The sequence below is a fragment of the Salvelinus sp. IW2-2015 genome, linkage group LG33 (assembly GCF_002910315.2).
Source record: "Salvelinus sp. IW2-2015 linkage group LG33, ASM291031v2, whole genome shotgun sequence".
Taxonomy (NCBI): Eukaryota; Metazoa; Chordata; class Actinopteri; order Salmoniformes; family Salmonidae; genus Salvelinus; species Salvelinus sp. IW2-2015.
The window spans coordinates 1,191,819-1,216,000 of record NC_036872.1 but is presented as its reverse complement, the minus strand read 5'-3'; the positions used below and the strand labels follow the sequence as shown (position 1 = coordinate 1,216,000).

General features: G+C 42.6%; 1 protein-coding gene across 2 annotated transcripts in view; it reads right to left on the bottom strand.

Annotated features, from left to right (window-relative positions):
* The window catches only part of LOC111958222 (serine-rich coiled-coil domain-containing protein 1), a 112,661-nt gene extending 91,697 nt beyond the window's left edge, over positions 1 to 20,964 (bottom strand). For both annotated transcript variants that reach the window (XM_023979428.2, XM_023979429.2), the window contains exons 1-5: positions 20,794 to 20,964; positions 16,347 to 17,610; positions 14,201 to 14,394; positions 8,095 to 8,185; positions 4,829 to 4,949 (exon numbers count right to left, since the gene is read on the bottom strand). In XM_023979428.2, the coding sequence (XP_023835196.1) occupies positions 4,829 to 4,949; positions 8,095 to 8,185; positions 14,201 to 14,394; positions 16,347 to 17,589 (1,649 nt within the window). In that variant the 5' untranslated portion in view covers positions 17,590 to 17,610; positions 20,794 to 20,964. The remainder of the gene's footprint in view (positions 1 to 4,828; positions 4,950 to 8,094; positions 8,186 to 14,200; positions 14,395 to 16,346; positions 17,611 to 20,793) is intronic.
* Between the last annotated feature and the right edge of the window lie 3,218 nt (positions 20,965 to 24,182).

The window sequence follows — 24,182 nt, the reverse complement described above, 5'->3', positions numbered from 1 at the left end:
GGGGATTTTAACAAGGCTAATCTAAAAACAAAACTCCTAATTCTATCAGCATATCGATTGTGCTACCAGGCTGGAAAAACCCTAGATCATTGTTATACTAATTTCCGCGACGCATATAAGCCCTCCCCCGCCCCCCTTTCGGAAAAGCTGACCACGACTCCATTTTGTTGATTCCAGCCTACAAACAGAAACTAAAAACAACAAGCTCCCGCGCTCAGGTCTGTTCAACGCTGGTCCGACCAATCTGATCCACGCTTCAAGACTGCTTCGATCACGCGGATTGGAATATGTTCCGCATTGCGTCCAACAACAATATTGACGAATATGCTGATTCGGTGAGTGTGTGTATAAGGTAGTAGTTGTGGAATTGTTAGGTTAGATTACTTGTTGGTTATTACTGCATTGTCGGAACTAGAAGCATTTCGCTACACTCGCATTAACATCTGCTAACCATGTGTATGTGACTAATAAAATTTGATTTGATTTGATTTGATATTGCCATATTTTGCCCATGTAGGGATTCAATGCCACAAAAGCCCCAGAAGGAAGCAGCCCCAGTCCGTGTGGAACATCAATAGATTGTCCATTGTTTATTAATTGGCAGTGTCACTGTGTTAATATTCTCCTGTTGAGCCAGTCATGATCGGGTTCCATCATACTCGTTCCCTTGTGTGTTGGGTTTGATGTGATTCTTGAAGTCTTGAGCTTCCTTGGCAGTGGAGAATGTGTGTGTTGTGTTCTGGAAGGTCAAGATGAGTTTTGCCGGGTGGATGAAGCCGCATCTCAGATTTAGCTTGTGTAGCTGGGATCTTACCTCGTTGTAGGTCGCCCCCTCTGTTTTAGTGTCGGCACTCAGGATGCTGATCCTATTCTATGCATAGATCAGAGCCCCCGATTCCACTGCAAGGCAAACAATTCACTGTTTGACTTCAACTGTGGAATTGTATAATCATACAACAAGAGACATTCTGGAGAGGACCCGTGCGGTGCGCAATGTTAATTAGCAGCATGGGACCCAGCTTCTCCTGCCCGAACTGTTCATAGAAAAGATTGCTCATGAAAGAAGTGGGGTTGCCCGCTTCCATGACAGTTTCAAGTCCTATAACCCACACATTGAATTTACGGGATAATTTAAGTGATTCTGTTTTCTCTTTTAGGAGAATGATTACCCCTTCTAGCTTAGCTAGAAGTCATGGAGTCGCATTTTACATTTTCAGAATTATTATTGTTGAACATAAGACTAAAAACACCATGAAATCAGCTCCATGAGCTCCACATTTAATTTCGGGAAATCTGTTCCCAAGTATTCCCACGCATAATACGTGATCGTATACAAATGTAAGCAAGGTTTGAAACGATTATGTTTTAATCAAATATTATATCCGTTTGGGCTTCTTGCGGTCCATTTGCAGTCTACTAATTATTTGTAATTATGTTCCGGCCTCCCGACCATTCCCTCATGAATAAATCAGCCCGTGGCTGAATCAAGTTGATGATCCCTGCTTTAGGTGGCTTGGTGTTTCCGATGCGGGATGCGGAGATGGATTGGGTCGTTGGTCGGGTCGATTGTCTCACCGGCTCCTGTGCCCTCTGCCGCCAGTTCCGGGAGGCTACTCAAAGAGAGAGGGTGACCAGGTTCTGTGGGTATCCCCCCGCCTCCTGTCTGCCTTGGTTAAGCACGGCTTGCCTCTCTTCCCAGAAGGGTCCGGGTCCCACTTCGGTGATCCGGTCCTATGTAGACTATCGAGACCAGGCTAACTAACAAACACTGCATAGTGTGCTAGCCAGGTTATCCAAATTGCCGAGGCGTGCTAGCTACTACAAGATGTTCTGACTTCCTAAAGTTGGACTTGCTTGGGTAGCTGTCTTGTTTAGTATATGTAGCTAGCTTTAATTTTCTTGTTTATTCAAAAAACGTCCCGTGCTGTGGTCAAAGAGGCTAGACTAGAAGCTTCATCACGGCTAACGTCAGCTAGCATGCATAACTTCAGGTGAATGAAGCTTACTAGATTTCACCCAGCATTATGCCAATCACATTCCTATTTCTGGAGTTGGAGGGAGTGGGGCTTGTGGGTACTTCTGATGAGGAAACAGCCTCCGAGCACTTGGCTTGGGTAACCCCCGGAGCAAGGGGCCTTAGAAGGGGTCTGAGCGACCGGTGAGTCCCTCCACAAAAACATTACTGTGACGACAGTGCCACCACGTTTGGTTATGGCCAAACGGTGTGCTATGTCAACCATTGCTGGAGCCCCTTGAGTCCATAAGGGGCTGGGCTTCATCCAGTGCATACAGTCTCATGGAAGCAAAACTTAATTTGGAAGCGCGTTCAATGGTGTTCAAGGAGTGAGAGTAATAAGTTGGGTGATTCGCTCTCTGTCCACAAGAGGGCACTACTCCTGCATAGGTGGCTCATTATTAGGATTCATTGCTGATTCCTGCCTGTAGCTCACTAGTCCCTATGAGGTGCTTAGTTCAGCTCTTTTTCTGGTTTAAAGAAAACCTAGACACTGAAAATATCAGCCTGGATCAGATCTATTGGGGCGGTAAGCAAATTGAATTGGGTCTAGGGTGTCAGATAAGGATCATATCACCTCTACCTTGTCTCTCAAAGCCCTTCATGATGACAGAAGTGAGTGCTACGGGGCAATAATAATTTAGTTCAGTTACCTTTCCTTTCTTGGGTACAGGAACAAGTGTGTGTGTAACACTGTGTGGATGTGTGTAACACTGCTTGTTCCCTTGACTCTGCTGCAATCACCTTTGAAAAGATGCAAGGTGAGAGGGACAAGCTGAATGGGAGGACTAAAAACTCAGACTATCTATCGTCTTGTAATGAAACTACAGAAAATGTCGGTGATATGGGCACAAGGGCACATGAAAGTACGGATCCTTTAGGTTGATGGTGGTAAATCCAATCACTGAAGTGCACAGACTGTGACAGCCGCTGGTTTGAAAGCATTTTGAAAGTGCGAACTCTGAGATGCTTGCTGAGGACAAGTCTAGAACGGGGCATAAAGGCCCGACCCCTTTGCTTTTTTCTATCCCCGGAGATTAGTGCTGAACGTTAACCATGCGCTTGGATGCATCTCCCCACCTAGACCGGTTGATTCAGTTGCCCACATGCCTTCAGCACTGGCCCAGTGGAGGGATCCCCGGCTACTGTCACAAGCGGTTCTCAGGGGCCAGGCGTTGTTCCGCAATATGATCACGACCGACACGTCGCACCAAGGGTGGGGCGAGTTGTGCAAGGGGTCCTCAATTCAGTGTCAGAGTGACCGGCATATCAATTACCTGGAACTTCTGATGATGTACATGGCGCTCAGGCACCTCCCAAGTTTTTCGGGCCGGCATGTGCTGGTCAGATCCATCAACATGACGACAGTTGCATACTCAACAGGCAGGGGGGGATACAGTCCCTCCCCCTCCTTGCTGCGGAGCAGTGCGCATTTGCTGTCACTTTTGGTGATGCATGTTCCCGGTTGCCTCAACTCGGGTGCAGATCTGCTATCTCATAGGGAGGGCTGATAATTCATTCTTGTGGCTGGGAGGGTTTATCATTGATTCTTGTAGCTTCCCGTTGGACCAGGCAGCCTTGGTTCACGGAAACCATTCACCTTTAAAGCGGACCTGTCGTCCCAGGGCGCACAGGCAGGTTTGGCATGTGAGGCCAGAGATTTGGTTCCTATGGGCCTGTCCATGAGAGCGCCAATCTAATGGCTAGAGGTTTACCTCCGAATGTCATTGCTACCGTTCAGTACGCAAGGGCGCCCTCCACGAGAGTTGTATGCACATACAGTTGAAGTCGGAAGTTTACATGCACTTAGGTTGGGGTCATTAAAACTTGTTTTTCAACCACTCCACAAATTTCTTGTTTACAAACTATAGTTTTGACAAGTCAGTAAGGACTTTGCGCATGACAAGTAATTTTGTTGTGTATGCCGCCCATTCATTGTCATTTAGAGACACAGTAGGACCCAAAAGCATAATCAGTGCTCTAACTCCCCCTTGCGCTGGTCTGGAGCAATGAAGTTGTGACGCAGGGTACCGTACTAAACCACAAATTACCTCTAAGTCCCGCAGCATAATCACAAAACTTTTAGTGGAGCAAACACTGTACAACACCCATTTGGCCCAACGCCGCCAGTTCCTGGGCTCTGTGAAGAGCGCTATTAAATTGAAGGAATGAAACCAAGCCTCGCACTTATCACCTGTGGAAGGTGGGGCTTCCAGTGAGACACAGATTTCATTGGCCTTGTCAGGCATGATTAAAACCGAAGACGTGAAAGTGCAACTCCCCATGGTATGTTGTACCTCGTTTCCCTCCTTCAGGGAACAATAGTTATAGTCAGAACGTTACATTAATCTCCATGGGGTACACATAACATGTTACACATTAATCGCAATAATCTCCATCAGCGTTTCCTGCTAGGCCACATCAAAAGGCTTCTCTAATAAAAAACAATTAAGATAGCAATGCTTTAGTTGCAATGAGAATTTTATCCATGCCTGTTCGTGGCTCTCATTGTTCTACCTAATCAGTTCCACCCCTGGAAGGAAGCGTTTGGCGCTAATGGCTTTGTGTGATAACGGCTTCCTATAAAGAGCAATGGGACTTTCTGTTAAGGAGTTGTAATGAGCCTTCCTTCCTTTCTGCATGGAAATACAGTGACTGCTCACTGTTGGGAATGTGTGAAGGATGAGTGATAGCTGTAGTGAGTGTTATAAGTGTAGGTCTAAGTGTAGTGTAGGTGTAGAGCTGTAGTGATCATTATAGGTGTAGTGAGAGCTGTAGTATGATGTACTAGGTATAGATGCAGGGCTCTCTCACCTGTGGATGATGGTGGTGTCTCTGGCCTCCCTGCCAGGGATCCTGTCTACATTGGGCTCCAGTGGGGAGTGCATCAGGTTCAGGCAGGAGGCTAGGGACTGGCTGGAGTCCTCTCGGAATACTACACACACACAAAACCATTGAGTCAATGCCGTGTGGCACAACAGGCTTGCGTTTACAGAGTTGACAACATGCTTAGAGTAGTCCACCCTGGACAATATGCTATAACGAGTGTTGTTAGTATTTAAAAGCGAACACTATACCACAGAAATCAAATATTTCCTTTACATTCACAGTGCAGAGTAAAATACACAATGGCATCTGTTTTAACGTTTCATTAATGCAGAAACTACTAAGAAAACAGTTTTGACAATCAGAAATAACCAGATCTTTAAAAAAGGGATGTGGATTTGCTCAGTTTCAAGGTAAAACTGAATGTGGCTCAGCTCAGCAGCCCATAAATTGCTGTGAAACTGCCTGGTTCTTAATAAAAATGCCAAGCAGCCACCTGAGAGCACTAAAACAGGAGCATCCATGCATTTGTGTGTGTGTGTGTGGGCATGTCTGGTGTGCTTTAATTTGAGTTAGTGTGAGAGACTTTCCACTTAATTCGCTCTTTCAGTAAGTCACATCGTCACTTCACTTTAAGTGTGCGATTTATCAATTCTTTGCAGGGATTTCACAGCACAGTCTGAACCTTTTAGGCTAGTATACAGTGCATTCGTAAAGTATTCAGACTTTCCATATTTTGTTACATTACAGCCTTATTCTAAAAAAAATCCTTAAACAATTCATCAATCTACACACAATACCCCATAATGACAAAGCGAAAACAGGCTTGTTGAAGTGTTTGCAAATCTATTAAAAATAAACAGAAATAACTTATTTACATAAGTATTCAGACGCTTTGCTATAAGACTCGAAATTGAGCTCAAGTGCATCCTGTTTCCATTGATCATCCTTGAGAGGTTTCTACAACTTGATTGGAGTCCACCTGTGGTAAATGCAATTGATTGGACATGATTTGGAAAGGCACACACCTGTCTATATAAGGTCCCACAGTTGACAGTCCATGTCAGAGCAAAAACCAAGCCATTCAACAAGGAATTGTGCGTAGAGCTCCGAGACAGGATTGTGTCGAGGCACAGATCTGGGGAAGGGTACCAAAACATTTCTGCAGCATTGAAGGTCCCCAAGAACACAGTGGCCTCCATCATTCTTAAATGGAAGAAGTTTGGAACCACCAACACTCTTCCTAAGATGGCCACCCAGCCAAACTGAGCAATCGGGGGAGAAGGGCCTTTGGGATGAGACCAAGAACCTGATGGTCACTCTGACAAAGCTCCAGAGTTCCTCTGTGGAAATGGGAGAACTTTCCAGAAGGACAACCATCTCTGCAGAATTACACCAAATCAGGTCTTTAAAGTAGAGTAGCCAGACAGAAGCCACTCCTCAGTAAAAGGCACCTAAAGGACTCTCATGGTCTGATAAAACCAAGTTTGAGCTCTTTGGCCTGAATGCCAAGTGTCACGTCTGGAGGAAACCTGGCACAATCCCTACGGTGATGCATGGTGGTGGCAGCATCATGCTGTGGGGATGTTTTCAGCGGCAGGGACTGGACGACTAGTTAGGATCGAGGGAAAGATGAAGGGAGCAAGGTACAGAAAGATCCTTCATGAAAACCTGCTCCAGAGTACTCAGGACCTCACAACTTGGGTGACGGTTCACCTTCCAACAGGACAACGACCCTAAGCACACAGCCAAGATAACGCAGGAGTGGCTTTGTGAGAAATCTCTGAACGTCCTTGACTGGCCCAGTCAGAGCCCGGACTTGAACTCGATCAAACATTTCTGGAGATACCTGAAAATAGCTGTGCAGCAACGCACCCCATCCAACCTGACAGAGCTTGAGAGAATCTGCAGAGAAAAATGGGAGAAACCCCCCAATACAGTTGTGCCAAGCCAAGCCATTACAGTTGTGCTCAAGTCTTTGTAGCCAAGAAGACTTGAGTCTGTAATCACTGCCATGAAGGTGCTTCAACAAAGTACTGAGTAAAGGGTCTGAATAGTTATGTAAATGTGAGTTTTTCTTCATTTATACATTTGCAATCATTTCTAAAAACCAGTTTTTGCTTTGTCATTATGTGTGTAGATTGATGAGGGGGAAAAAACAATTTAATCCATTTTAAAATAAGGCTGTAACGTAACAAAATGTAGAAAAAGTCAAGGGGTCCGAATACTTTCCGAATGCACTGTATAAAGAAAAAACGTACTATGCAACAACAAAAAAATGTTTTGTGTGTATTAGCGATGACATCCTGGGAAGCTCTCTGTCTAGAGGCTTTGCCCTCAGTACATGTTTACTGGTACTTTTGCGTGTTCTGATGCAACCTCCAAAAAGAGGGATGTTAAGAGAATTAAGATTGAAGGTAATTATCCAAGCCTGCGTAGATGTTGCATGCCTAGAGATATGAAAGTCTTGTTGAACTGACTCAGACCTCCCGTTAGATAAGAGTCAACTAAGGGGCATATCTGGCCTGTTGTCTCCACTCAAGTCACCAAACACATCCTGCTCCTAATAATAGGCTACATCTTTGCGTTCATCTTGCATTCATACAAGGGCAATTAATTGTTTCTCAGTAATTTCTGTTTTGCAATTCTTTACATAATGCATAATATATCTTTAGGATACATAAAAACCAGTGAGGTTATGTCACAAAGTTTGTGAATGTAAGAAAATAAAAACAAATCCTTACAAAAACACTTCCCTATGACGCACTCAACACTTGTTTTAAATCAGTCTTCTGCTGCTGAGAAAATATGATTTAAACAATGATTTAAAAATTAGCAAAAGCCTTGAGATTTAACCATTTCTGTTGCTAAGTGTTATGAGAATATCAAGGAACTAATGATAGCAATGCTGGGGGAACAAACCTTCTGAACGGGCTTAAAACTGTCCTAGCAAGTGTATTTGGTTTAGTTATAGTAGAACTATTCTAAACATCTGAGCAAACAAGTTAGTCCTGCTTGAACTTGGGTGTGTCCCTGGATACATATAGAGGTCATTCTAGAATCTCCAAGTTTCCTTGAACAAGTGGCTGAAGTAGAGGAGCAGAGAGGGTGGCTGCTTCCCCAACGGCACCCTATATAGTGCTCTACTTCTGACCAGAGCCTGATGGGTAAAAATAAGTGCACTATGTAAGGAATAATGCCATTCGGAATGAAGCCGGTGGATTTGCTGTTGAATGGATTGGGAGTGTCCATACCGTGACGCTGGCGTTGGTCATCAGAGAGGTCCAGGTCCAACATCAGGTCATCCTCATCCAGCTCAGACGAGCCCAGATTGTTCAGTACATCCTGAGGACACAATGGAGACATCTGTATGACTCGGTGCGCTGGACACAGTTTAACAACAAGCTTGATGCATGGCACTTTACTTTCAGAGTAGGGTCAGGAGTTGACTATAACTAGGGCCCAGTGTGTTATCTTGTAAGGTTAGGTGGGGGGGGGTCTGGCACTATACAGACATATACAGGTAACTGCCAAAATAAAGGAAACACCAACATAAAGTGTCTTAATAGGGCATTGGGCCACCACGAGCCAGAACAGCTTCAATGCACCCTGGCATAGATTCTATAAGTGTCTGGGACTCTATTGGACGGATGCGACACTATTCTTCCATGAGAAATTCCATAATTTGGTGTTTTGTTGATGGTGGTGGAAAACAGTCTCAGGAGCCGCTCCAGAATCTCCCATTAGTGTTAAATTGGGTTGAGATCTTGTGACAGACGGCCGTGGCATATGGTTTACATCGTTTTCATGCTCATCAAACCATTCAGTGACCACTTGTGCCCTGTGGATGGGGGCATTGCCATTCTATGGGGGCATAGCCATGGTAGCCAAAATAATGGCCTGCACAGCATTTTTAAATTGCTTAATTAACTCAGGAACCACACCTGTGTGGAAGCACCTGCTTTCAATATACTTGTATCCCTCATTAACTCAAGTGTTTCCATCATTTTGGCAGTTTACTATGGATACACTAGAGATATAGAGACAAACTTAAAACATAAGAGGACTTCATAAACGCTTCGTTATAGGTCACTGTTTGCATTGACATTTTGTACCAGTCAAAAGTTTGGACACACCAACTCATTCAAGGGGTTTTCTTTATTTTTTACTATTTTATACATTGAAGAATAATAGTGAAGACATCAAAACTATGAAACGCATATGAAATCATGTAGTAACCAACACCGTGTTTAACAAATCAAAATATATTTCAAAGTAGCCACACTTTGCCTTGATGACAGCTTTGCACACTCTTGGCATTTTCTCAACCAGCTTCATAAGGTAGTCACCTGGAATGCATTTCAATTAACAGGTGTTTTGTTAAAAAATAAATGTGTTATTTAATTCCTTCTTAATGTGTTTGAGCCAATCAGTTGTGTTGTTTCAAGGTAGGGCTGGTATACAGAAGATAACCCTATTTGGTAAAAGACCAAGTCCATATTAAGGCAAGAAACGCTAAAATTAGAAAAGACATAGGTCAGTCAATTCTGAAAATTGCAAGAACTTTGAAAGCTTCTTCAAGTGCAGTTGCAAAAACCATCAAGTGCTATGATGAAATTGCCTTTCATGAGGACCGAGACAGGAAAGGAAGACTGAGTTACCTATACTGCAGAGGATAAGTTCATTAGAGTTACCAGCCTCAGATTGCAGCCCAAATAAATGCTTCAAAGAGTTCAAGTAACAGACACATCTCAACATCAACTGTTCAGAGGAGTCTGCGTGAATCAGGCCTTCATGGCCAAATGCTGCATAGAAACCCCTACTAAAGGACACCGATAAGAAGAAGACATTTGCTTGGGCCAAGAAATATGAGCACTGGACATTAGACCGGTGGAAATCTGTCCTTTGGTCTGATTTTTGGTTCCAACCGCAGTGTCTTCATGAGACGCAGAGTAGGTGAACGGATTATCTCCGCATGTGTGGTTCCCACAGTGATGCATGGAGGTGGAGGTGTGATGGAGCTTTGCTGGTGACACTATCTGTGATTTATTTAGAATTCAAGGCACACTGACACAGCATGTCTACCACAGCATTCTGCAGCGATACGCCATCCCACCTGGTTTGCGCTTATTGGGACTATCATTTGTTTTTCAACAGGACAATGACCCAACACACCTCCAGGCTGTATAAGGGCTATTTAACCAAGAAGGAGAGTGATGGAGTGCTGCGTCAGATGACCTGGCCTTAACCCAATTGAAATGGTTTGGGATGAGTTGGACCGCAGAGTGAAGGAAAACCAGTCAACAAGTGCTCAGCATATATGGGAACAAGACTGTTGGAAAAGCATTCCTCATGAAGCTGGTTAAGATAATGCCAATAATGTACAAAGCTGTCATCAAGGCAAAGGGTGGCTACTTTGAAGAATCTCAAATATATTTAGATTTGTTTAGCACTTTTTTGGTTACTACATGATTCCATATGTGTTATTTCATAGTTTTGATGTCTTCACTATTATTCTACAATGTAGATAACAGTACAAATAAAGAAAAACCTTTGACTGGTACTGTATGTATTTTAAGGGTTCATTCATGGCTGTACTGGATCCATAACGGGTCACCAAAGCAAAGGTTATTAAAATCCAATCTCATAATCAATGATCTTATCCATTGAGATTTTGAAGCCATTGACTCAGTAAACATTGATGACATTTTCAAAGACATCCACTTCTAAGCAGTGGTTGAGGAATCATGTACATGACGACCCCTTCTCCCTTTGTCATGTTTCAAAGGGATACACTGCCATCTTGTGGCCGTACACAGAAACATGGTTACCATTGTTGGTCTGTTGGTAAAAATTTGAAGGAAATATCCAAGGTGCACAGGAAATGCAGAAGCTAGAAAATATGAATTACCTACAAAATATCTAAGGGATTCTTATTCGCAAGGTTAAAGGTAGGGTAAAAAATAAAACAAATAAAAAGGATTTCATATCATTTGGATAACATTGAGAGATAAATGTGATGCAGTTATCACTGGTAAATCACACAATTCCAGTAAGATGGATGTGTACTACTAACTAGCCAAAATGTCACCGTAGTGTACCACATTTCCAACAAAATATGTTCATGGGCAAGGAAACCTATTTTACTCATCTTGTAATTACTTTTTAGTGGTGTCATCACCATACTGCACACAGAGACATACAAATGGTATCCACGAGTACATCCGACTTAGGGTAAGTAGAAAAACGGTTGCCAGAATCTCTACAGTATCCCTTTAAAGTTGGGTACATCAATGTGAATCAGAACCAGGCAGTGTCATTATGTCCAAACAAAGCTCATGTTGTCCACTGTCATACCGTTCTTAATAGCCAGTATCCCTTTAAGACTATTATTGGTCTAAGAAGCATTCTCAATAGAGATTCTCAATTGAAGGTTTAATCTGTGCCTGGGAAACTGACCCTAAATGTCAAGCTCAAGTCAAGTGTAAGAGCATCTGCATAAAGTATAATACCTTTGAAGGAAATGATTAGCCTCCACTTATGAAGAGGTAATATAGCCCTTATGCTCAACTAAGGTGTTCTCAAGTAATAGTTATTGGAACAGGGAGTCAGTCCTCACCCACTGTTGTAAAATTACATCTATTATATACATCATTTGGAGCTAAATTAGCGTGTTAATGTCATCCCCTAGTAATAGATGTGTATTAAAACTCCTTCACTGTGCAAGCTCTGCCCTTTTTTACAGAGCAATAATGTTTGAGTGAGTAACTTTATGCTAATAGAGATTTAAAAACTGTGGCTCGTTAAAACAAGGATCTATTTCATCAATGCCAACCTCAGTAATATGGAAAACATTCAGAATAAGCAGGTGTCTCTTATTCTGCACATAGAAAGACTTTGGGTCAGTAGATATGATACATTTTGTGCCTGTGGAGTTAATTCAAGAGGACCAATAGAGAAAAATGTGCCGTTGCAGAGGTCCAGAATCCAGGGGTGTATTGGTTGACCGAGAGGCATTGTGTCAACTATTAACTTGGTCCGGCCAGATGCTCGTGCTAGCAAACTTGCGACATTGTATAAAATATTCCGGGCCCTTAGTTTCCCACGCCAGTGAGCTCAGGACAGACACAGCTGTAAACTATTTGCACAAGGGATAACAAGTAATCAGGTAGGCCTATTTTATGATGTTTCCACCAGATCAGAGCATGACATTTTTTCCCCCTTTCATGCTGAGTGGTTATGGAAAGGGAGAGAGCTCTAAAGACTTTTCAAATAGGCTATGTTGAGGAACTATTGTCATTATCAATGGATGTAAAAACAGACTTGGTTGACTCGCTGTTTGAGGCGAAGAAAACATTACTTTGAGAAGCTCCACAGTGATGGTGAGTTAAGTCAATCAGAAATAGTATCAGATCCCCAAATGGGCACATTTATAAGCTTACATTTGCACACAGGACAGGTAGCCTAGGCCTACTTCTATGCGTAATCTGGTGCACGTCCTTACTCAAGATTGTCAGGAGCGCTCTAAACAAAAGACAATGAATAAATTGACAACTGGATAATGGAATGAAATAAACCACTACTTTTTTTTATCATAAGTGTAGCCTAGGTTGTGCGCTCTGCAAACTACGTGTCCACTCCTACAAAGACAAGACAGTAATAATAATATATTGAATGCATTAACAGCAAATTACCATAACCAAATAAATATTGTCAATTAGAAATTATGGTAATTAACGGTAAATATACTACCGGTGATACTGGTGTGCCATTTGCAATGTCTACTCAGACAGGCATGAATCTGACAGGTGTCTCGTGTGCCATCATTTAAAATATATTTTACACTGCTCAACTAAAAATATATATATATTGTTAACCAACAGCCTATCGACCAAACAATCGACCAGACAACTAAATAGGGTCAGTCCTAATTAGCGCACACCATAGCAAAACATTTTGCACAGTAATAAAACAAGCGTTTCCTACAGGACAAATTCAAGTAGGTCCCTCCCAGTTTGGCCCATTTGGATCCTAGTGAATAATACACCCCTCATGAGAGTTAAGGAGGGGTTATTCATATAGATAATAATGGACTTAGTTTGTACCCATTCACACAAAAAATTAGTGTCAAAGTGTGTCACTCAAATAAGTACTCAAATGTTTCCTTACCAGTCTACTACAGGCCAGGGGAGACTACAATTCCCACATATTTTGAAAAATGGGTTGGTTAACAATCTCTTGATGTACAGTATGATGGTTCTTTTTACTAGTTCCTTCAACATCCACACGGTTCTCTAAGCATGTCGTATGAAGTGAATACATGTACCGAACATAATAAAATTTCACTTAAAACAGTTGAGGCACTTTTGCCAGTTTAGAATGATTATATGTATATCTTGTACCCAAAGTGTAAGACAGAGCAGGCATATCCTGTTGGCTGTTGAGTGTATTGTAATTATGACACAGAGAAGGGAGGGATTATCTTCCCAGTATTGCCTTGTACTTGTCCAGAAAACATACTTTAGTCCACCTCTGCATCACCCTTGACTGCTCATGAAAGCACAAACCTACTCAACAGACAATGGAGAACACTTTAGCTCACTGAAGCTCTACTTGTCACACTGGACTGCCTTCTGTTATTCCCACAAAGTTAAAAAGAAGCTGGCAAAAAGAGACTAAATTGGTAATACACTCCTACAGCCACACTTCACGATTCTCCACCAGAGCAAAAAACAAGACTGCAGAGTCTGCCGCCACTTAGATTTTATCGACCGCAGACTTAGCCCCACATATTAGCCACACGTATTTCACATGTGCTTTCCTTTCTGGGTATGGAAGATGAGGGTTGTCGAGCCACCTCGAAAATGAAATAGATCTTAGTATAAGCCTGAAAAATGTGGTGCACTACAGCAGTGGTTCCCAAGCTTTTTTGTTTACTGTACCACCAACTGAATTTTGCTCTGCCCGGTGGCGCCCTGTAGTACCTGGTTGGGAACCACTGCATTGCACGATGAGTACTTTCACTGCAAAAGCATGGATGTTTACGCAGGCATGTGGATTGGAGTGGCCAGACAGGAAGGAGGCAGGCTCAATCCCTTGAGTGACAAGTTGCTGTCCTGTTGCACTGATCTGCAGCATAGTTAGTGAGATGATTAGTCTGTTTAATTTAGGGCGGGCTGTTATCCCCGTGTGAGAGTGTAATCCAGAGAAGGATGCGGCCATGGACTAAGCTATTTACTCTACAGTGAGGATCCGCTAGCACCATTGCCAGCTCCCCTGCTGCACTGTCCTCTACTGTAATCCTAGTGTAACTGTGCTGTACTGAAGTGTAGTGTAGTGTAGTGTAGTGTAAACACGTACAAGGCTGCCAAGCTTGGAGGACGACGAGTTGGTCCTCTGTTTCAGCAGCACGCTCCCCTCGGCAGTGCAATGGGGCTCTTTGAGGTTGAGGTGGAGCCCCCGTGGCCCCCCGGCACCCTCCGAGGAGGAACGTAGCCGGCGCTCCATGCGCATCACCTCGTGGTAGGGGCTGGCGCTGCTGCTGCACATGGACACTGTGGAGGGCAGAGCACAAGACACGTGATAATATTTTTGCTGACGTGGAGACAGGGAGCTAGGCAAAAAAGTGGTGAACAGACAAGTAGGCAGACTGTCGAATGCGACACAGACAAACAATTGCAGACTACACGGGGGGGGAAAAACTTAAAAACAAGCAAACAATCAATTGGCTATCACAAGCCTTGGGGCTGGAAGCGATCCAGTGTTTTGCAACAACAGCTTCGGTGAGTTTATGGAAATAAATTATTTTAGATGACCTTTACACTAATGTAAAGGCATTTTTCCAATATAGTGAGGGAATAAGGCTACTTTCACTAATTGATTGAATTTGGGTTATAGATCTACATCATCACGGAGCACACTTTTTAGGTGCAAGTATAACTACTTACGTGTTATCACCAATACAAAGTAACCTAAGCAACAGACAGACAAGAAATAGGCTTACATCAGAAATGAACAATAACAGTGCTGTGTTAATCATTATGGATAGCCTAACACTGCCCAAAACCAGTAGACTAGCCAATGCAGTTCACAAACAGTTGTCTTCAGAAAACTATTCAGACATAAGGATGTTACAAGCAGTGCCATACTGTTTCAAGTTTGGTATGTGAACGGTGGAGTCTAGTGGGCCATTTCAGAAAGACATAGCCAAAGGGTAGGAATTTGCACAGGAGGTGTTATCCAGGTGTGACTACAGCCTACAATGTCTTAGGAAACTGCTGTCCATTGGTTAATAAATATACCTTTAAGAGGAAATAGTTCCCACTGTACTGAGAACAGGCACGTGGGCCTAAAATAGTGCTGCTCAACCCCCTAATGAGTCTTGTCGATCTGACTTTGGTACTTTCAACATCATCCAACCAAAGAGTCCATAAAGTATAGCCTACATTGTAGACCATACCTCTGCCTTCTGAATGTGAAAGCAGTGTAAATTTCAACCACTTTGAACAGAAAATGTCTATTTGTAGGTGACCGAAAACACAAATTCAGTCTCAAACGGTGGTAGGCAATACTGTGTACAAACACTTTGGCCAAAATATACTGAACAAAAATATAAAACGCAACATGCAACAATTTTTACGATTTTACCGAGTTACAGTTCATATAAGGAAATCAGTCAATTGAAATAAATTCATTAGGCTCTAATCTATGGATTTCACATGACTGGGCAGGGGCGCAGCCATGGGTGGGCCTCGGAGGGCATAGGCCCACCCACTTCGGAGTCAGGGCCAGCCAATCAGAATTAGTTTTTCCCCTACAAATGGGCGTAATTAAATCAGAAATATTCCTCAGTTTCCTCAGCTGTCCGAGTGGCTGGTCTCAGACAATCCCGCAGGTAAAGAAGCCGGATGTTGAGAGCCTGGGCTGGAGTGGTTATACGTGGTCTGTGGTTATGATGCCGGTTTGACATACTGCCAAATTCTCTAAAACGACATTGGAGGCGGCTTATGGAAGAAAAATGAACAATCAATTCTCTGGCAACAGCTCTGGTGTACATTCCTGCAGTCAGCATGCCAACTGCATGCTCCCTCAAAACTTGAAACATCTGTGGCATCGTGTGACAAAACTCCACATTTTAGAGTGGCCTTTTATTGTCCCCAGCACAAGGTGCACCTGTGTAATGATCACGCTGTTTAATCAGCTTCTTGATATGCCACACCTGGCAGGTGGATGGATTGTCTTTGCAAATTAGAAACACTAAGAGGGACGTGAACAAATTTGTGCTTTTTGTGCATATGGAATATTTCTGGGATCTTTTATTTCAGCTCTTGAAATATGGAACCAACACTTTACATGTTGCGTTTATATTTTTGTTCAGTATACATGTCAGTAATTTACAATTAGCTTTTCACAAGAGCAATGCGCCTCCTCTGTATTATCAATGAGTCAATCGCATAGAGATCGATCAGTACTCCGCATGTTATTCAATTAATTGTTCAATTCTTACCTGTGTGGGGTTTCCTCAGGTGACATGACCTGGGTTCATGTCTACCGCAGCACGCTCCCTTGCCTGGTTCCTGGATGAGCACTGTGTTCCTGGACCTCCTCTCAGACTGCTCTGGATTGGAATGGTAGCCTTTACTACGCACTGGGCCTGCCTCGCTCTCACTAGTCTCCGTCTGCGCTGGTCTGACCTCCTCCACCATCACAACATCCTCCTTCTCTTCCCCTTCTTCCTTCTCTTCCTGTGATTGTGTTGGTTGTTCCGGTGGCATTGGTGGTGTTGCAGCTGTTGCTGGTTCTGTGACAGGGACTGCAGTCTCAGACTCTGTGGTGTTTGCGGTGCTGGTGTCTGGCAGTAGGGGCTTGTCTGTGGCAGCTTGGGCAGGCATGAAGAACACCTGGGAGGTAGAGACGACATGGCTGAAGTTGTCTGGTGTGGCGGCGAGGCTGGGGGCAAGCAGCACGTCCACCTCAGACACAGAGTCCTCTGTGATGGGGACATTAAACTCGGAGGGGGTGAGGGCCGTGGTGCGGTCCTCAGACAAAATGGGCGACTGCAGGGAGCTCTCCCCCAGCAGCTCGCCCGGCCACGAGCCCGGGGTACCCCCTGACGTCGGCGGCACTACACTCACCACTGGGGGCTTGCACTGCTCAGAGTTCTTGGAGAAGCGGTGGTGGGCAGAGAAGGACTTGGGCAGCAGCTGTTTCTTCTGCCTGTACGAGCGCTTGCTGTCGCCGCTGAAGTCATCCAGATACCCCGAGTCATCGCCCTCGTTGGTACCTGAGCTGATGCAGTTGATGAACACGTTCCTATTGGCCGTGGAGGTCACCTTCTCAAAGTCTTCAGTCTGCGAGCGGGTGATCTTTTTCTGCCGGTGGCCCCCAAAGCCAAAGGAGTGGCGCGTCTTGGCCCGTGGAAGCACAGCGCCATCTTGGAAGCCCAGCGGAGGGTTGTTCTGGCTGCTGTTGGTGTCCTGGGCTGGGTCCAGAGGAGGGGTCTGGATGCGTGGCGGCTCACTGTTCCTCTTGCTGCTGAAGCTGATGGAGGGTGTGCGGAACAGGCTACGGCGCTTGCCCGTGCTGCTGTTGCTGGAGTTGGTGCTGGAGGGGGACGAGGTGTGAACGCCATTGCCCACGCCGGCCGAGGATGGGGAGGAGGGCAACGAGTCCTGCCTCTTACTTACGCTCCGCCTGAAGATGGGCAGCCTGGAGACGAGCGTGGAGCGGCGCGACCCTGATTCGCCCATCAAGGTTCAGCGGCAGTCACTCTGCAAAACAGACATGACACAGTCAGAGAGACGCACAGTAAAAAATAATAATCAGGGCTTCAGGTTGGTTTAAAAAAGGTCCCATCAAGGGATGAAACCACGCAACCTCAACAAACACCACAACCATCAGTCTGAAGATGCACTGTCCATTTCCTTGTGTGCATTTCCAAAAGTACCATTTGACAACCTACTGAAACTATTAGGCTACAAGCGTAATGTAATCTACAAAAAAAATGTGTGAATATAGTGTACTATATTTATACTCTCTGTAAGATAGATAGACATGGTATTGTCTAGAGTGACAAAATAGAAGAAATAGGCCAAGTAGCCATTTCAATGCAACAAATCTAACCTATATAGCAGCCTACAGTATTTTCCCTCAATTTAAAACTGAGGGAAAAAAATTCCGGAAACCTATAATTAAGAGTAGGCTATACATTCATTGGAATAAGCCATTAGACATGATGGATCACACAACATGTATAGAATTACACAATACCTCATAAATAAAACAATAACTAACTTTACTATAGCCTTATCTTGGCCTATTCAAATAGAATGTTTTGCATATCCCGGCTAGAAATGGCCCACGGGGGTATTATCAAACTTAGAAGTTCTATGAAAAATACAGAGATAGGCTACCTCCAACGCGTTACTGATTGCATGGATGGAGCAAAGACCCACAGAGAAAAACCAGAGATAGTAAGGTCTATTTTCACTTGGAGTTGAAGATTCAATATGAATGTCTAATAAGCCTAGTCAATTTCAACACAAGTTAGGCTAAGTGTAACTGGAAAGATTGCGTACACAGTACAAAAGCTGCAGAAGAGTCTTAGAACTAGGAGGCCATCGATATTATCAGCCTAACATTAGTGACATCTCAAATACATTTTATTATAATAAGCTACTTGGCAAACAATGTTAATAAATCACACAAGCAATTAATACTCTGTCATGCCCATACTTGACAGTGCTGGTGATTCTTTTTTTTGGGGGGGGGGGTATTTCTGATTTCAAAATGAAATCAACATAAACATGCCATAGACAGCATCCCAAATTGCATCCTAATCCCTTTACAGAGCACTACTTTTAATGCTACTGTGTATCACGTGTCCTACTAGGCAAGTAATGTAATGTCTTGGCATGAAAAACCTTTCTACAGCTCTCAATTCATGGAAGAACCAAGGTGTGCAAAAGGATGGGTGGTTCCATTTGATTTCAATCACTTTTTGACCGCACCCCAGTTGATTGGAGCACACATATTTTATAGTAACATTATAATGGAATATAACAGAATAAAATACAAATAATAGTTTTCCCTTGTCATGGGAATGTGTGGAACCACTGTCATATAAAAATATTTTTGCTCTTTCATTGGCTAGAAGAGTCCCATCTGATCTCACCTCCCTTCCATCTTTGAGGACATTCATTTCCATTGTTAGAGCGGTTACTTGACTATCTTGTCAATATAATAGAAAATCTTTGTTGGAATCAAATGGAACAACCCGAAAGTGACAGGAGTTCTCTGACAACACTCGGACTCCCGAGTGGCGCAGCGGTCTAAGGCACTGCATCTCAGTGCAAGACGCGTCACTACAGTCCCTGGTTCGAATCCAGGCTGTATCACACCCGGACGTGTTTGGGAGTCCCATAGGGCAGCGCACAATTGGCCCAGCGTCATCCAGGTTTGGCCGGGGGAGGCAGTCATTGTAAATAAGAATTTTCTCTTAACTGCATAAAAAATTAAAACACGTAACAATACAAACAAAAAGATACTGTACTATAAATGCTATTGTCTTCATGGAATGCAGGACCTATGCATCATCTCACTAGGCACATTAACCATGATGACAAAAAATATGGCTTTTTACCAATTTGTATTCTTTATAATGCCTTTATAAATAATTCAAAATGTGTAAAAAGCCTCATCTTTGGAGTTATAACATGGCTATAGGCACATCATCTCATCTTTAAAAGACTAACTAGGTCTAAAGTTGAATGCAATGCACTAGCTAGGTAATGTTGTCAATCATGCCACAAAAATCCCTTCCAAAAAGGTAATGGAGTAATATGACTACTAGCCTAGCTAGCTGTTGAAAAACACTGACAGTTGTTGCACTGGTGTATATGATGTAGCAAACTACAGCTGCTGTACACATTACTATTAAAATGTTAATGTGGGTATCTTGATAACTCACTAGATGTAATCTGGAGTAACATCATGAGGTAGCTAGTAAATTGTCACCTTGCTATGAATTTAGCCAGCTAGCTAACATTAGCTACAGAGGTAAAAAAAAAAAAAAAGATATATTGGATATTCGGGGGATATTTGGTTCTCGCTCATCAATAGCTCTTAGACAAAGCGTACCATGACTACGAAAATTATATATTCACAATCTAGGGAGGATGCACAAAAAAAAAAATGGTTTTATTTTGTCAATCTCTTATTTTAAATTTTTCAATCATCAATAGCTCTTACACAAATCATGCCATGACTATGTAAATGTTACCATAAACAACAAGAAAAACTAAGCAATGTAAATAAATATAAAGTTAATTTTTGTCCATCCTCCCGTGATTTAGAATATATAATTTGCATAGTCATGGCATGCCTTAAATTGAACTGAAGATTGAAAGCGACAACAAAAAATCCAACACATTTTCTAAATAATAACTGTGGATTTATTTTATTTGACATATTCTCCCCTGATTCTTGAATATATAATTGTTTTGGTCATAGCACGCTTTGCGTAACAGCTACTGAAGATTGAAAGACACCCAGCAATTTTTTTTAATCTAAATTGATTCAGAATATACCATCTTCATAGTCATGGCATGCTTGGCTTAATAGCCATTGACCAGAGAAAACCGAATATCCAATATAAAACCAATTTTACCTCCTTACATTCGCTAGCTTCCATATTTGAATACAGGATAGCAGCTCGAGCTGTCAAACGTCAACGCTGTAAATGCCAATGTCCAAACATAATCTCAATGTTATTTATGGAACGGGCAAATCATGGTCCGGGCAAGTAATTAGGACCAAATACTGCCATAATACGAAAACTACAGACGACTCAAATCTCGCTGTGTTTTTGGCTGAAAAGAAAGGTGCACGCATGTGTGCGCGAGTCCCGGCGAAGAAGCCGCAGTTAGCTAGTCAAGATAGCAGAAATGTATTACCTTCAGCTGAATTCCAATGTCCAGGCTGCTCCTTCCAATGACAGACGAAGCTTGTCTGAATATATTTAAACCTCTATTGATTGAATATTGATAGTTTTGCTATATCTGTAAGATTTTCATGTGGCTGCATAGCATGGTTGATTTAATAATCTATCGCACAAATGCACCTCAATGACGTATAATCTCTACCAGCTACACTAAATTAGTACTTCCGGGTCGCGGAATTTTGGATTAAAAAAAATAAAAGTCACCGCGTAATAGTAGAAAAGTGTCAAACCCTGTATTGATTCATGATATATGAAAACATAATTGTCTAAACATTAACAATGACTCATATTTTATGACATGTGCATTAAATGTGGGTTTTAAAAAACACGTTCAAGGTAAAATAAATGCCCCCAATGCAATACACTGTATAATAAAAGAAGCAATAAGCAGTTGCTGCAACCATTTTTGGATTTAAAAACGCATGATATGTACCCATTGATTCTTGAAGACTATAACTTATAAATGCCTCATGAGCTTAGTTCAATGGTTGTACCCCATCAAACCCCAACGTATATTCTAAATGTTTAGAAACAAAGTAAATGTAGCTTTAAAACATGGTTAACACTATAATTTGTATATCATTGACAGTCAAATACATGCATCCATAGCTGTCTATGAATTTAAGAATGGTTAAATTTCTCCAGGCCCACACCTCCGCTTTTTCCCTAAACAATGGTGGGGTGCAGCTTTGTTATTGTATTAGCTACTGATTGCCACTTTAAATACATATTGGCTTATATAGAGCAAAATATTCTAGGTCCCGAAGTAAAAGGAGAGTTTGGATTACTCACTAGGGTCTGTAGAATCTATATATTGTGTTATTTCATGGGGGACTGAGGTCTAAATATCCAGCAACACTTTCTACTCCACCCATTCAATTGGTCCCAATGCAAGACCTCAGTCCCCCATGAAATAACACCATATATAGATTCTACAGACCCTACAGAGTATTCCCAACCACACTTTTGCATCAGCTCATAATAGTTTTTCTTTATAAGCCAATATGTAATTTATAGGCCTACACTACACTGTATTGCATTGGGACCAATGGAATGTGTGTAGTAGAAAGTGCTGTTTGAAATGTAGACCAGTCCCCCAGGAAATAACACCATAGACTATAGTGCTAGATCAGTAGGTTATGTTAGAATATTCTATGTTCTTTACATTAATTTATTGAAGCTCCAACCATTTCTCAATGTGGTCCCCTTTATATTATTTATCTTATGAAAAGTAGTAATTAGTTTTTTCCCCAATGTAGTTATAATTTTGTAACCTAATTTTAACATTAGTCACTATGCAAAGCTGCAAAATTATTGATTTCGGATGATCGCGTTGTACCACACCTTTATTTTGAAGCCACAATCGAAAAAACGGAAATCTTAATGTTGTTGCCTTGACGCTAATGTAATCTCTTTGCTTCCTCCTTCCGTATTACACAGCCCACGAGCATGCGTGGCGTGCACCCCTTCTTCCCTGACGACTAAGCAGCATCCTCATGAAGCAGGTGATGCGCTGGACCAATTGCTGGCCTGATGATGCTGGCAAGTAACAGTATGGCCACTTACAAAAATGTTACTTCTTTGTCAAATGGAATTTGACCTTGTGTATTGATCAAAATACAATAACTTGCTACAACAGTTGAACAGTAAATTACAGGCTATTTAATGCCATCTGTTCTGTAGCTTACCATAATTGCAGGTGTGCCGCCATTCAATCACCCCGTTGCCCTGCCAGGAAACCAAATATAGGCTCTCATGAAAGAGCATATTCATAGAATATGATTAGCCTACTCTGCACATTGTGTATAATTGCATAGGCTTTTTTGCTGTGTTGCATTTTCCACGGGCTGTATTACATTTAGTTTGCTACCATTACTCTTATCTGTACTATTGATTGGATACATCTCACAATGCTCTTGGACACAGTGATGTAACTTGGGGTCATTCGGTGTTTCGGGTCTTTCAACATCAGGCCCCCTCACCAAGGCGACCTATGGAGAAGCTCAATTGGTTTTGCTCGACTCATATCTCCTCTCTCCTGCTTTGAAAAAGGTAATAGGGGAGCTGAGGCGAGGAAACATGTGCTTGTATGAAATGAGACTCCTCCATTCCCACTCACCAGGCAAATTACTTTTACAGGAGTGGAATCTCAAATTAAATTTGCAAAGCGATAAAAACTAAATTTAGCTATTTGTGCAAGACATTTTATAGATAAAATAATAAGTAGCTAAAACTCTAAAGTAATGTATCGTTTTGAAATATGTGCATGCTTTTTTCCTTTGAGAAAAAAGCTGTGGCGGATTTTTTTTTAAACTTCCGTGCTAGATGTCATAAGGATACTCTTGATCATCAGCTAATAGAGGTGGTGAACAGGCTCCTCTGTTCATCTACTAACAAATTGTTACTCGCCTCGAGCACTAATCGTTTCCGGGTCATGGAGGAGAAGACGGAGGAGTTGAGGACTGACTTTTCCTAATTGAGTATCTCCCCTTGCCTTACAGAGATGAAGGGTTGACGCCTTCTCAGTCCTCTCCTCTGCTGCAGTCTTCTGGTACCAACTACTGTTTCCAACTACAACATTACTCAAAACACTGTTAGACATCTCAATTTGCACAAAATAGCACCCCCAAAAAATATAGAACTACAAAAAACCTGCAGGACCTTCAGAAGTAGATTCCTTTCAGCAGGGGTGTCAAACTCATTCCACAGAGGGCTGAGTGTCTGCGGGTTTTTAGTTTTTCCTTTCAATTAAGACCTAGACAACCGGGGGATGGGGGGGGCGGGGCAGCTCCTGAAAGGATTAAGCTGATTCTGTAGGAATATTATGTCATTTTTTTGGCCAGGATGTGCAGGATCTTTTAAATTCCTGCAGGATAAGGCCAATTAAGCAGGTGTCCTATCAAATATTCCCTGCAGAATTTAATCAATCATACAGGATTCCTGCAGGAATTGTTGCCTTTGTTTAGTAACTGTGTAGGTCTTTAGGACTTTTTTGTAAGGGTAGATAATCTTACCTTATCTGTAGAGGCAGTAGCGTCACATGCTGTCTAATGATGATGGGTGGATCGTGGTCTGAGGGGAGGAGAAAAGGTACGTGGCTTTAGGAGGAGTCTGTGTGTATGTGTAACAGTATAACTTTAGTCCGTCCCCTCGCCCCGAACCAGGGACCCTCTGCACACATCAACAACAGTCACCCACGAAGCATCGTTACCCATTGCTCCACAAAAGCCGCGGCTCTTGCAGAGCAAGGGGAACCACTACTTCAAGGTCTCAAAGCGAGTGACGTCACCGATTGAAACGCTATTAGCGCGCACCACCGCTAACTAGCTAGCCATTTCACAT